Below are 14,264 nucleotides of genomic sequence, written 5' to 3'. Positions count from 1 at the left end.
TTTCTGATTTGGGATCCCACCAGGAAAGCAAGGCTCATTGTAATGGTCTCATATGAGCAAATGCCCAAGGAACCACCTCCAGAGTGGATGCCATCGAGCCTAGAACTTGAAGGTAGTCCCAGGCCTTGGGCAGTGGAAGATCCAACAAGCGTCGAACTTGTCCCATCAGCATGTTCTGGCGATCTGTTGGGAGCAAAACTTTCGACAGCCGTATCGAACCGGGCTCCTAGAAATTCCAACATCTGAGAGGGGACGAGTTTGCTCTTGGCCTGATTCATCACCCATCCGAGGGATTCCAAGAGGGTGGTCACCTGGTGTATCGCTTCCACACAGCAATCGCTGGACTTTGCTCTGATAAGCCAATCATCCAGGTAGGGATGAATGAGGAGGGCTTGTTTCCAGAGGAACGCAACCACAACTACCATGACTTTGGTGAACATACGGGGAGCGGTAGGGAGATCGAATGGTAGAGCGCAGAATTGGTATTGCATTCCCAGAATAATGAAGCGAAGGAACTTTTGATGATCCTCACATATGGGAATGTGCAAGTATGCCTCCATGAGATCCAGAGTGGCCAAGAATTCGCCCTTGAGTACCGCAAGGGCGAATGACTGAACGCAGAGATTCCATGTGAAAGACTTCCAGCTTGCAATCCTGAAGATCCTTGAGAGCTGCCAAGCCAGCGACTTGGATAATGGTCCGCTTGACAACAGCCGAAACTGAAGCGTCTACTTTAGGGGACTGCAGGAGCTCCAAAAATTCATCCAATACCGGATAAAGCTTATCCATAGCTCAACCGACCCTTAAACCAGCATCCGGAGCATCCCACTCCCTGGTCATCAGCTGCTGAAGCATGGGATGGACAGGAAAAGCCCGAGTCGGCGTTCGCAAACCTGCGAGGACCAGGTCCACGGAGCCCTGCTGTGGAGCCTGTGTGGGGAGCTTGACCCCGAGCTCAGCTAGCACTGCTGGAATGAGGGGATCTAGTTCCTCCCTCTGGAACAGATGCACCACCTTAGGGTCATCACTCTATAAAAGAGGCTGTTTCCCTTGCTCTTCATCCAATCCCCCACCTGCGGGAGGGGGAGGAGAGGTTCCTGAATCTGCAGCCACACTGCCCGGAATCTCCGGAACGGCAGATCCTCCTGAAACCACAGCGTCTTTTAACTTGGCGACTCTTAGAGATGCGGGAACATCGGCATGCTTGGCTACCTTGGGGGGCGGTCCCTGCATAGGTCCTACCGGCAAGGCACCACCTTGCAGAGACCTGGAAGCCAAAAAGGCTTTATGCATAAGGAGAACAAAATCTAAGGAAAAAGAATCAGAATCAACATCCTGACCCCTTGGGAAAGCAGAATCCCCCTGTGAGAAATCCTGATCCTGAACTAAAGTCTCATCAGGACTGGCAGAGACTGGAGACAGCGCTGGGGGAAGCTCCTCTCCTCCATAGCCCTTGCCTGCACTGCAGCATACGTGTTTAAGATGGTTGTCATCCCTGCACTGAGGGGGAAAGGATCAGCCCTGAACTCCAACGGAGCCTGTTGCTTTTGAGCCCCTCGAGGCTTGGCTACTGCTGCAGACCCTGAAAAAGAAGGCAGCGAGAACAAATACCAGCCCTAGAAAGCCGTGCGGCCGATTCACCACATGTTATACTCCAAGATGGCAGCGGCATCATGGGGGGGTGGGGGGGGGGGGGCGGGGACGGCTCAAAAAACACGAAAAACACAGCAAAATTGGCCAAAAACGCAGCGATTCAGGTGGGAAGGGGTCCTGGATTGCAGCTGACCAAAAAAGAAAAAAATTTCAAAAACTTTCGGGTTTTTATTTTGTTTGTTTTTTTTACACAGTGCTCAGAATCACAATAGGTGAAGAGAGGGACCAGACCACCGGTAATCTCTTCCCCAGCTGCTTACCTTGCTGGAGCCCCGTGGGGTTACCAACCCAGCTCCTATAACCTGCCACCAGAGGGGATGACCCCCGCAGCATCTAACAACCCTCTGGGAGGATAGGGAGTACCCTGCCTTCTGTAGCAGAGCCTCTTCTCACTTTCCTTTTTCTATTTTTTAAGTTGCTTGATTCAAAGTTTAAGATAGCTCACTTTTAGTTACATTTTAAGGGATAGCCTAACCCCAGACATTTTAAGGGATAGCCTAACCCCAGACAAGACTGCAGGGTTTGCACCACCTCTATCTGCTGGAGACAGAGAAATACTGAAGGGATGCAGGTGGCACACCAGGTTAAGTAGGGTGCCTTTCAAGTTTCTCTCTGTCTTTACCTGCTGGAAGGGAAACATAACCCATGATCTGGACTGATCTGGGTACGTACAGGGAAATATGGCATTGTGAGAGTCTGTTTTTTAGCTGTGCAACTTGCCATAATGGTTCATCCAATCCCAACTTTTCTTTTTAAGAACATAAATATATAAGTGATATTAAAAGGTGCTTTTCACTGAGGTCACAAACACAGCACAAATTCTCCAAGAACATTAACTAAGGCACTGTCAGATATAAAAATAGTACTTGGAGTTTTTCACCAGGTCTTTTGCTCAAAGCGGGAATGGAGGTTTTATCTAAAACTCATATGATGTTCGTATGCAATCATAGGTGTGCTCAACCTAGTGCACAATAGAGAGATGCTCATACCACAAAATCCACCCTCACATTTAGCAATAATTAGCCTTCACAGTGTCCAAGTCAGAAGAGGCCAGGGACTGAATAAGAATGAAAAGAGAGGTACCCTCTTATTCCAAGAAGTGATCCCTCCATTACAGCACTGAGGCATGTCAGAAAAGCAGTGTGGGAGACCAAGCTAAAGCTCTCCAATTTCCATTCTTTTCAGTAGGAGGCCTCCCACCATCACCAAACTAACAGCATGCACTGCATGCAGGATCCATGCTGAATATACAAAAGCAGAAATGTGGACTGGAACCTCTAAAAAAAAAAAAAGTACTTAAAGATGCAAGATACACCAATATTTTTCTTAAAATCAGTATCTGAATGCTGGATTACTAGCAATAAAAATAGTATCATTCAAAAAAGATTGCTGGGAGAGCTCTAGAAGAGGAAATGCCTCAGGAGCGACAAAAGCAAATTCATATATCATCAGGTTCCTGTTAGAGAGGGGTCTTTGTCAAATGTGGGGTTTCTTTGTTAAGGCTACAAGAACCTATGTGGAAAAAAGAACATTTCTCAGAAACAATTTTGCTGCATGTAAAGAAAGCTCTGTGTTATGGGGTCACCTTTCCTTCAATGATGCGGAACACTAAGGAATTCATATCTTTTGCATTGAAGGCGTGCTTCAAAGTGGCCATCTCATAGACGCAGCAGCCCAAAGCCCACACATCGGACTGTGGAGAGAAAAGCGAAAATTCAGCAGAAGTCATTCCAGGAACTAGGGTAACTGCTTCATTTTACAATCATAGCACGTCATTATACTACCACACAGCAACCCCTCACTGTAGTATATTATCTGATTAATGCTGGATAAAATGAGCATTCAGAATCTGAGTCCATAAAAGAGCCTTCTCTCATACATTGATTCTCTGGTAATAAAACTCAGCACAACAAAATATAAAACTCGGGAGGATTCATTTTTCAAGACATGACATCAAGCAATGGCATGATAATCAGTTCCTGTAAGCTTTCTAATACATGCTTAGTGTGTCAAAACAAGTCATTTTAAACCAACAATTTAATCTTTTTCCTGCTCTTACCAATCACACACGTAAAACTACAAGGATTATAAACAGTTCCTTCTTAACACTCTGCAGTACCTTATAGTTGTAAGGTTTGTTGGAGAAAAGCTCAGGGCTCATGTAGTATGGAGTGCCAATCAGTGTGCTGGCCATATCGTACTGGTTTTCCAGAACTCGGGCGATTCCCAGATCACCTACTTTAATAATGTTCGTCCGTGTCAGAAAGATGTTTTGAGTCTTCAGATCCCGGTGCATGATGTGCTTATCATGTAAGTACTGGAAATCAAGATAAAATATTAAATTAGTGAAAAGACTGACCCAAATATACACAGGACCAGATATACGAAGAATTTTCTCCAATTTTGTGTCTGAGAAAAAAGGCAAGTTTGCTTACTATAAATGACGCTCTTCATAGACAGTAGGATGAATTAGCATGACATGTGGGTGACATGTCCGCCATGTACACCGAATGGACCATTCTCTCTCAGCTCATAGAGCTTTTGCTCTATTTAGCATATGCGGGAGTTCCTGCTCAGGCATTGTCTCATAAATCCTCCAATCAATTGTAGAGCTAAGCTTAGCTAGGAAGTTGACCCTCCAGAGAGGAAAGCAGGAATTTAGCAAGGCTAATTCATCCTATCTATGGAGAATACCGTTTACGGGAAGCAAACTTGCTTTCTCTGTTGACAAGTAGGGCAGAATTAGCTATGACATGGGAGTCCCCAGCTAAGTGTTGCAGCAGAGCAGTTACTGAATAAGCAACCTGGACCTCACCATAAAGAGTGGACTACTGGGTAAACAGGCTATGCAAAACTGCCTGTCTGATTTTACTCAAACCTCTTGATAGATTGCCCAGACAGTAATGAAATGTGAAAGTGTGCATGGATGACTAAGTTGTAGCTTTGCAGATGTCTTCAATAGGAGTGGCTCGCAAATAAGCCAATGATGCAGCCATGGCGTTCACTTGATGAGCCTTAATAGAATCTGTAATCTGAAGCCCTGCTAGCAAATAACAACATGCGATACATTCTCTATGGCTTGAACGGAGAACTACAGAGAACCTGCAAACCCAAATTAAGGTTCTATGAGGGGAACACTCACCTCACCAGAGGACACAAATGCTTCACCCCTCAAAAAAAAATAAACCACATCGGGATGCGAAGCCAGGGATACCCCTAACACCTTACCTCAAATAACCCAAGGCTGCACCTGGATTCTTAGAGAATTGATTGCAAGCCCTTTCGTTAGACCGTTCTGCAAAAAAGTCAGAATGTGAGACACCAATGCTTAAAGAGGCTTGAGCAGGCTTTCCAGTAGTTTGGGCTACTCTTTTCTTCTCTATTATTGTTAGATTTTTGTTTTCTAATATATACTGTGATATCCTTTTAATATGGATTTTGTATTTATCAGTATTGTAAATCACTGTGAACTACCTTTAGAACAAGTGGGTTAAAAGAATCTTAGAAATAAATAAAATAAGAGGTGCAATACCCTCTCTCTGAGGCACCATGTATCAAACAATCTCCACACCTAGATATAAGCCTGACATTGTATTCTCCTAGCCTGCCGTAAAATGGTAATGACTTCTGAATAGCCCTTCAAATCGCAAACGATTCTTTTCAAAAGCCAGGCTGCAAAACAAAAGTGAGCTGCTTAATCTTGAATTTCTCCATAACATATTCTTGTTCAGACTTCTTAAATCCAGGATGAGTCTCAATCTCCTGGCTTTCTTGGAGATAAGGAAATAACGGGTAGAACCACTGGCCATGTTGACTAGGTGGGACAAATTTTATAACCTCCTGTCTGAGAAACAAGTCCACCTCCAGGTACAGCTGCGCTGAGTGAGACAGATCCAGATTGAAGGCTAAGCAATGAAGAAGCATGAGAAGTCAGGAGAAACAGAAGTGGTAACCAGATTCTACAATCTTGAGCACCCAGCAATATTTGGTGATCTTGCACCAGGTGTGTCGATGTTGAAGCTTGCTCCAACAAATGAGGCATCGAGGGAGGGAGTATCATTGGTGTCGAGGCTCAACACGTTGAGTACTCCAGGGCTTGATGTGTCATTGGCACTTAGGCACGATGTGCTGATGAATGGTGCATCGGCTGCACTGTTGATGCCGAGGCTCAATGCTTCTTCGGCATCAGTTGCGCCACTGACTCTGAGGAGTGGCACTTTTTCTTTTTACTAGGTCCTGAGCCTTGCAAAGCTTGTGAAGGGCTTACCACTTCCTGAGAATGGTGCTTTTTCTGTTTGCTCAATTCTGAGGAGATAGAGGGATCTCAGGACTTCTCCAGTGAGGGAGGAGTCTTAGTTGAAGAGCTCCTTCTCAACTCAGCACCTAGAGAGCTCAATGAAGCTCTACTCCAGAGGAAGAACTGGCTGCGGCTCTTCAGAGACTTATGTAGTTATTCCATCTTCCAGGTCCTGGACTGCTGAGAGCACAGAGACATCCAGCCATAATGAAAGCAATTGGAATGGTAATGATTTGGCCCTGGGCACTGATAACAGACGTCATGCCAATCTGTAAAGGACATTTTCCTACCGCATACACAGTCTTTGAAGCCACTGATGGGGGCTTCTTTTTGCTGGACATTTCCATGAAGAAAATGTTTTGTTTTATTTTTTCAGATAGCACTGAAAAAATATCAATATAGGAAATATCAATAAAGAAAAATACAGAGAGAAAGGATACATGTCTGTGCTGATGCTCAGATGAAAAACGACTGAGGGGCTCATGAGGCAACACCTGTGTGAAGATTCCCACACATGGTCAGAAGAGCAAAAGCTCTATAAGGTAAGACGGAAGGGTCTACTCAGTGCCATCAGATAACATCACCAACATGTCATAGTTAATTCAGGCCTGCTTCTCGTATAGTAATATAAGTTGTTTTAGTGTTAATAGGCAGAATTACACATTAAAAAGGGATTAGCACAATAATTTGTCCTGGCCTTTTGTCACTATTATTCACAGTTCCCTACTGAAACAAGGACTTTCACTCAGCTCTTCTTTCTCCATCTCACACTGATGATGCTGAATCTGTGACATCACAGGAATTAACATGGCCACATTTGCTCGTCCCAAACACAGGAAATGGAAGAAGAGTTGCATGAGAGCATATACTTACTCCGAACACAAAATCTTTTCAAAAACAGCAAAAGAATACTTAGCAAAAGAAAATTATTACTTACCTGCTAATTTTCGTTCCTGTGGTACCTCGGATCAGTCCAGACAGTGGGTTATGTCCCCCTTCCAGCAGGTGGAGTCAGAGCAAAACTCAAAGGCTGGCCTCTTATAAGCTGGAGTGCCCTCTCTGTCTCCTTAGTATTAAGAATATTAAAGCAGGAGAAAACGTTTGGATGGATCAAGGAATCGGTATAAAATACGCAACTTATTAACCGCAACAGAATTTTGGAAGAAACATGCCAACAGGCAAAAAACTTGCAACGTGAACCAACTGGTAAGAACAGTAATAACAGCAGAGAGCATATAGGAAAACAGATGCTGGTAAGGAGAGCCGCTATCCCAAACCCATGAATCTGAGGGTGGGAGTCTGGACTGATCCGTGGTACTACAGGAACGAAAATTAGCAGGTAAGGAATAATTTTCTTTTCCCTGTACATACCCGGATCAGTCCAGACATTGGGATGTACCAAAGCTTCCCTATGTAGGGTGGGCCCCGGATAGCCCGGCTCGAAGGACCTGGGCTCCAAAGGAACCAAACCCAGGAGGCTGCAGATTCAATCGATAGTGTCATGCAGAGGTATGCAACAATTTCCACGTAGTCAGCCCAGGAGGTTGCTTGAGCACGGAGTGAATGAGCTTTGATGCCTTCCGGGGGGCGACGGCTGACACCAATATATGCTGAGGCAATGGCATCCTTCAACCAGCGCGCGATCGTGGTTTTGGACGCCTGATGACCGCACCTGGGACCGCTCAGAGAACAAACAGGTGGTCCGATAAGCGAAACTCATTGGTGACCTCCGGATAATGAATAAGAACCCGTTTGACATCCAGTTTCTGAAGGTCCAGCTGATCCTCAGAGCGAAGGAAGGAAGTTCCACCAACTGATTCAGATGAAAAGGCGAAACCACCTTAGGCAAGAAGGAGGGCACTGTGGACAGGGACACCCTGGAGTCCGTAAAACGGAGAAAAGGTTCACTGCAGGATAGAGCCTGTAACTCCGAGATCCGGCACGCAGAACAAATGGACACAAGGAAGGCTGCTTTGAGGGTGAGATCCTTGAGAGATGCGCTCCGCAAAGGCTCAAATGGCGGGCCGGTGAGCACCTGAAGGACCAAGTTGAGACTCCATGAAGGACAAAGGAGGTGAATCGGTGGCCTGACATGCTTTACTCCTTTCAAAAATCAAACAATATCTGGATGTGCAGAAAGAGGAGCTGTCTCCTGATGATGAACCAGAGCCCCAAGTGCTGCATCTGAACCCGCAGGGAATTGTATGCCAAGCCCTTGTCCAGGCCACGCTGTAGGAAAGACAAAACATGTGCAATGGAAGCCTGGCGTGGAGAGTTGACCATGGAAGCGCACCAAGCCTCAAACACTTTCCAGATCCGGACATAGGAAATGGAGGTGGACGTCTTTCGCGCCTTGAGGAGCGTGGAGATGACTGCTTCTGGATAGCCACGTCTCCTCAACCTCCGCCATTCAAAAGCCATGCCACAAGACAGAAGCGATCTGCCCGGTCTAAAAATACTGGCCCTTGGCGCAGAAGGTTCGGTAGGTGTCTGAGACGGAGAGGACCGTCGACCGCTAGGTTGACGAGGTCTGCAAACCATGGTCTTTGAGGCCATTCCGGGGCCACCAGAATGACAGGCCCCAGATGAAGCTCTATTCTGCGCAGCACCTTGCCCACCAGGGGCCATGGCGGGAATACATAGAGGAGGAGATTTTGCGCCAGGGAAGGACGAGAGCATCCACGCCCTCTGTGCCGTGTTCGCGGCAGCGGCTGAAGAAGCGAGGAGCCTTCGTGTTCCGGAGTGTCAACATCAAGTCCAGTTGTGGGGCTCCCCATCTGCTGAAGAGAAGTGACACCGCTTCCTCGGAGAGTTCCCACTCCCCTGAATCTATGCGTTGTCGGCTTAAGAAGTCCGCCTGAACATTGTCGACCCCGGCTATGTGGGACGCGGTGAGGCGAGTAAGGTGCAGCTCCGCCCACGCCATCAGCTTATCCGCTTCCCACGCGACACGGTGGCTCCTCGTCCCTCCTTGGCGATTGATGTATGCCACCGAGGTTGCATTGTCAGAGAGGATCTGCACCGCTTGACGAAGAACCAAAGGGAGGAATCACTGCAGGGCGAGACGGACCGCTCTGGTCTCCAGTCGGTTGATCGGCCATGAGGCCTGGAGTGACGTCCAAAGTCCCTGAGCCAACTGCCACTGGCACACTGCTCCCCAACCGGAGAGGCTCGCTTCCATTGTGACGATCACCTACTGTGGGACCTCCAGATCCATTCCCTTCAGCAAGTGGTCAAGGCTGAGCCACCAGCCCAGGCTGCGGCTAGCTATGTCGGGCAGCAGAAGTAGGGCTTGAAATTCCTGAGATACCGGCTTTCAGTGAGAGAGTAACGCCCTCTGTAGGGGGCGCATATATCCAAAAGCCCACGGCACTAAATCTATAGTAGAAGTCATAGTGTCTAGGACTTGGAGGTAATCCCACGTGGTGGGAAGTTGGAGGCTCCGGAAGCACTGGACCTGCATTAGAAGAGACTGAGCCCGATCCTGGCGCAGGAAGACTTTCCCAGCGTTGGTATCGAAATGTGCTCCTAAGAAGTCTAGGGTCTGAGAAGGAGTAAGGTTGCTTCTGGGGAAATTGACGACCCAGCCGAGGGAGCGGAGAAGGTACAAGACTTGTTCCACCGCTTGAAGTCACAGTTCTTTTGACTTCGCCCAAATGAGCCAGTCATCCAGGTAGGGATGGACTAAGATTCCTTCCCGACGTAGAGCAGCTGCCACCACCACCATGATCTTGGTGAAGGTGCGGGGAGCTGTCGCCAACCCGAAGGGTAGGACCTGGAACTGGAAATGCTGGCCGAGGACCTTGAAACGCAGGAAGCGTTGCTGTGCTCTGAAGATGGGGATGTGGAGATATGCCTCCATCAGGTCCAAGGAGGTCAGGAACTCCCCGCAGTGCACCACCGCCACGACTGACCAGAAAGTCTCCATACAAAAGTGAGGCACCTTGAGAGCCTTGTTGACCAGCTTGAGGTCCAGGATGGAACGAAAGGAGCCTTCTTTCTTGGGAACCATGAAGTAGACAGAATAATGGCCTAATGCTTGTTCTTTCGGTGGCACTGGGAGAATGGCCCCGAGGGCCAAGAGGCGGTCAAGCATCTGTTGGACTATGGCCTGCTTCTGAGGGCTTCCGCAGGGAGAGAAGAGGAACCTGTCCCTGAGGGGTCGAGCAAACTCCAAAGTGTAGCCGTGTCGTAGAATGTCCAAGACCCATTGATCTGAGGTGATCTTGACCCACTCCTCATAGAAGAAAGACAGGCGGCCGTCTATCCTGGGAATGGAAGAGTGGGTCAGCAAGCCTTCATTGGGAAGACTTGGCAGGAGCCCCGTGAGGGAGGTTGTCTCGAACTGTTCTTCGGCCATGAAAGGGATGAGACCAGGACTGAGAGCATGAGGAATGCGGCCTTTGCACTGGAAGCCTGGTCTGACGAAACAGTCATTGCCCACGGAAGCGAGATCTGGAAGAGCTGAAGGTCCAAAAGGTCTTTGGCCGATCTTCTGGCAGCTTATGGACTTTGTTCTCCCCGAGGAACTTGATGAGCTGTTCCAAGTCCTCACCGAAAAGCAGTTTTCCTTTAAAAGGAAGTGATCCCAATTTTGCCTTGGAAGATGAATCCGCCGACCAGTTGCGAAGCCAAAGGAGCTGCCTGGCTGAGACCACTGAAACCATGAACCTGGCAAGGACCAGGAGGAGGTCATAAAGAGCATCCGCCCCATATGCCACGACTGCTTCCAGGCGCTCAGCCTGCTGAGCTTCCTTGGGCAGCAAATCCTGGGTGCCGAGCAGTTGCTATACCCAATGAAGCCCTGTTCGCTACATGAGAGAGCTGTAGACAGCAGCCCAGACCCCCAGAGCAGACACCTCAAAAATCCGTTTGAGGTAGACTTCCAACTTACGGTCCTGCAGATCCTTTAGGGCCGTTCCGCCCGTAACCAGAATAGTGGTGTGTTTCATAACCGCCGACACAGACGCGTCCACTTTGGGGACCCTCAGAAGTCCAGGTACTCTTCATAAGAACATAAGAAAATGCCATACTGGGTCAGACCAAGGGTCCATCAAGCCCAGCATCCTGTTTCCAACAGTGGCCAATCCAGGCCATAAGAACCTGGCAAGTACCCAAAAACTAAGTCTATTCCATGTAACCATTGCTAATGGCAGTGGCTATTCTCTAAGTGAACTTAATAGCAGGTAATGGACTTCTCCAAGAACTTATCCAATCCTTTTTTAAACACAGCTATACTAACTGCACGAACCACATTCTCTTCAGGTAGAGGGTAGAGCTTATCCATAGCTCTGCCCACCTTGAGAGAAGACTCTGGCGAATCCCATTCTCTAGTCAACAGTTGCAGTAGCATCGGATGGAAAGGGAAAGTTCGAGAAGGTGGGCACAGACCGACAAGGAGCGGGTCGCCCTTCCGGAACAATGCAATAGGAGCAGGAGGGTCCTGTGGGGTATCTAAGTCCAGTTCGGCTAGAACATGAGGAATTAGGGGGTCCAACTTGTCCCTTTGAAAGAGGCGTAGCACCCTTGGGTCATCCCCTTCCACCTGCACGGGAGAAGAAAGGTCATCCATGTCTGGATCATCCGGAGCAGATACAGGTGGTACGACCCATATCCTGGGAGATGGCTGCTGTCCCCCTGCTCCAGGGGGGGCCGTGGGCTGACTGGCTCCTAGCGTACCCCCCGGTTGGGAGATCCCCACGTCATCCTGGGATCCAGAAGGCTGACCACAGCCTGGATCTGACCAACGAATTACTTTGGGAGGTAGAGATCCCACAGCAGAGCCCTGCTGATGGCTCATGCTGGCCAAATATGTACTGTGTAACAATAAAATGAAAGTGGAAAAAGGACCAGGGGGAGGGCCCAACGGAGCAAATGCCAGGGTGGGGTTTCCCACGGGCTGCGCTGAAGGAGGCTGTGGCTCCGGGTCCGGGGGGAGTCACTGGAGAGAGGTCCAGTGGAAAATCGAGGTCCGAGTCAGGGACTGGCAGCAGGGAATCCAAAATGGCCACCTTTCCCACGCTGGGCGAGAACGGGGCCAACCTCGCAGCGAGATGCGCCTGCGAGCGCGAATGAAGCTGCCCAGCCGCTCGTGAGGGACCCTCCCCGCCAGGGAGACATCTCACGCAAATACCCTCCCTGGAGAGCCGCGAACCCGGCTCTTCACAGGCGCAGCAATGAGACGGGCGCGGCATGGATGCTCGGCAGAGCCGCCGACTGCAGGCTGACTGGAGCGGGAAGCAGGCGTCCGCTAGCAGAGCAACGACAAGGCTTAGAAGCCTGAAAAAACCAGAGGAATAACGCTTCTCTGGAAACACTGCCTCGAGGCAACGATCTCTCAGGGCAGGGCACTATGTCGTTGGGGTGGGGGGGGGGAGGGGAGAGGCTGGACCACCAGCGTGCACCCCTGAGCCCTTTAACTCACTCCAGAAGAAAAAGCTGGACCTGAAAGTAATAAAAAAAAGAGTAAAAGAAAGAAAAGAAAAAAAAAGAACCACTGGCTCTGCTTGCAAGTTGGAACCTAGAACTGAGGGAGTGAATCCCTGAAAAATTGCTGAGAGTAAAATTTGTTATAAAGTTCTCTCTCTCTTTTTTTTATTTTTAATTAAAGAGATCCATCCAAGAAAGAAATACTTCAAGAGAAATAAGAATGAAAAAAAAAAGTTCCCCTTTGTAAGCTAAATGGAGGACCGAAGGGACTGCTACCTTTCACCTGCTAGAGTCAGAGAAATAGTGAAGGGACAGAGCGGGCGCTCCAGCTTATAAGAGGCCAGCCTCTGAGTTTTGCTCTGACTCCACCTGCTGGAAGGGGGACATAACCCACTGTCTGGACTGATCCGGGTACGTACAGGGAAAGTATCTCTCTTTAATGTGTACAAAGATTGTTTTCAAAGATTTTGAAAGCTGCTTTATTGTGAAAAAAAATCTATTTATTGATGTAAGAGAAATGGTGAATGAAAGACAGTCAAGTAACCAAATAAGTCATATGTGCCTGCAAAATAAATACATTTTCTTCATATCACATGCAAGGTCACCTTCCGTCTTGTTATGTTAATAAAGGCCATAAATATTTTTTCAGTCCACTTTTTGGACCCCCTACTTTTGCCTCTATAGAAGTAACTCAGCAATGATCTTCCTGTTCTGGTCTTTATATTCAGTGTCACAGTGGAATATTTACAAACAAAATAAATACAATAATCAGTAAAATAGATTTCAGTGGACCTTTATGTTCTCCAGTGATATACGTAGGATAGAAAAGAGGTGTTGCGCCCATTGGTTGCGGACGGATGTGACCTCTGTTGCTTACCTCCTTTTTCCCTGCACCAGCGATTCTCGGACGAATGGCAGCCTCCACCTGTGCATGTCACTCTCCTTGGCGTTCCCGGGACAGCGTGGGCAATCCCGTCCGCCATCTTGAATCAGGGATTACCATGGGCACGCGTGAGCACCAGGCCCCGTCTTATACAAGTCATGGCGGGAACCTCAGGGGCATCCCCTCCGCATGATGTCACCCGCCATGTCCTACCTATGAGTTAGCAAGGATGTCCTTCCTGCTGAATCCCAGTCCTTTGGAGACGCTTCGCTATTGCTACGCTGAACCGTTCCTGACCCAGAGACTCGAACGCGTTAGGTACCCGCTCCTCGGGGGCCTTGACACGTTCTGGCTATCTGCTCCACGGAGGGCCTTCCTACCTGGAAATGCTCTACACCATATGGATCACAGTTGACCGCTTCTCGAAAATGGCACACTTCATGGCCTTAAAGGGGTTACCATCTCCACCAGAATTTGCAAAGCTGTTTATACGACATATATTCCGCCTGCACGGCATGCCGAAGCATATCCTCTCGAAGAGAGGTGTACAGTTCACGGCTAAATTCTGGAGAGCCCTTTGTAAGAAATTCAATATTTCTTTAGACCTAACATCAGCATACCATCCACAGTCAAAAGGTCAAACCGAAAGAACAAATCGCACACTTAAGCAGTTCCTTCACTCCTACGTCAACTCCAGACAAAGCGACTGGGCAGAATTACATCCCTGGGCTGAGTTCACCTTGAATTCACATCCATCAGCCGCTACTGTATCTACACCTTTCCAAATTGTGTATGGTTGTCAGCCATTACCTCCGTTACCAATACCCCTGTCGGTCTCATCACCTGCAGCCCAGGTTTCGGCTGAAGAACTCCATCAACTCTGGAACCAAACAAAGGGTCTCCTACAAAAGGCGGGTCAACAGGCCAAGAAATGTTATGATGCTCATCACAGAGCAGAACCCCAATTTCAACCAGGAGACAAGGTATGGGTCAGTACCAAGT

General features: G+C 48.3%; 1 protein-coding gene across 2 annotated transcripts in view; it reads right to left on the bottom strand.

Moving 5' to 3' along the window:
• NEK4 (NIMA related kinase 4) overlaps nucleotides 1-14,264 on the bottom strand; it is a 140,365-nt gene that overhangs the window by 103,400 nt on the left and 22,701 nt on the right. For both annotated transcript variants that reach the window (XM_029599439.1, XM_029599440.1), the window contains exons 3-4: nucleotides 3,773-3,970; nucleotides 3,239-3,346 (exon numbers count right to left, since the gene is read on the bottom strand). In XM_029599439.1, the coding sequence (XP_029455299.1) occupies nucleotides 3,239-3,346; nucleotides 3,773-3,970 (306 nt within the window). The remainder of the gene's footprint in view (nucleotides 1-3,238; nucleotides 3,347-3,772; nucleotides 3,971-14,264) is intronic.

The sequence above is a fragment of the Rhinatrema bivittatum genome, chromosome 4, assembly GCF_901001135.1.
Source record: "Rhinatrema bivittatum chromosome 4, aRhiBiv1.1, whole genome shotgun sequence".
Taxonomy (NCBI): Eukaryota; Metazoa; Chordata; class Amphibia; order Gymnophiona; family Rhinatrematidae; genus Rhinatrema; species Rhinatrema bivittatum.
Note: the sequence above shows the minus strand (reverse complement) of the source record. Positions and strands in the feature narration are given on the sequence as shown.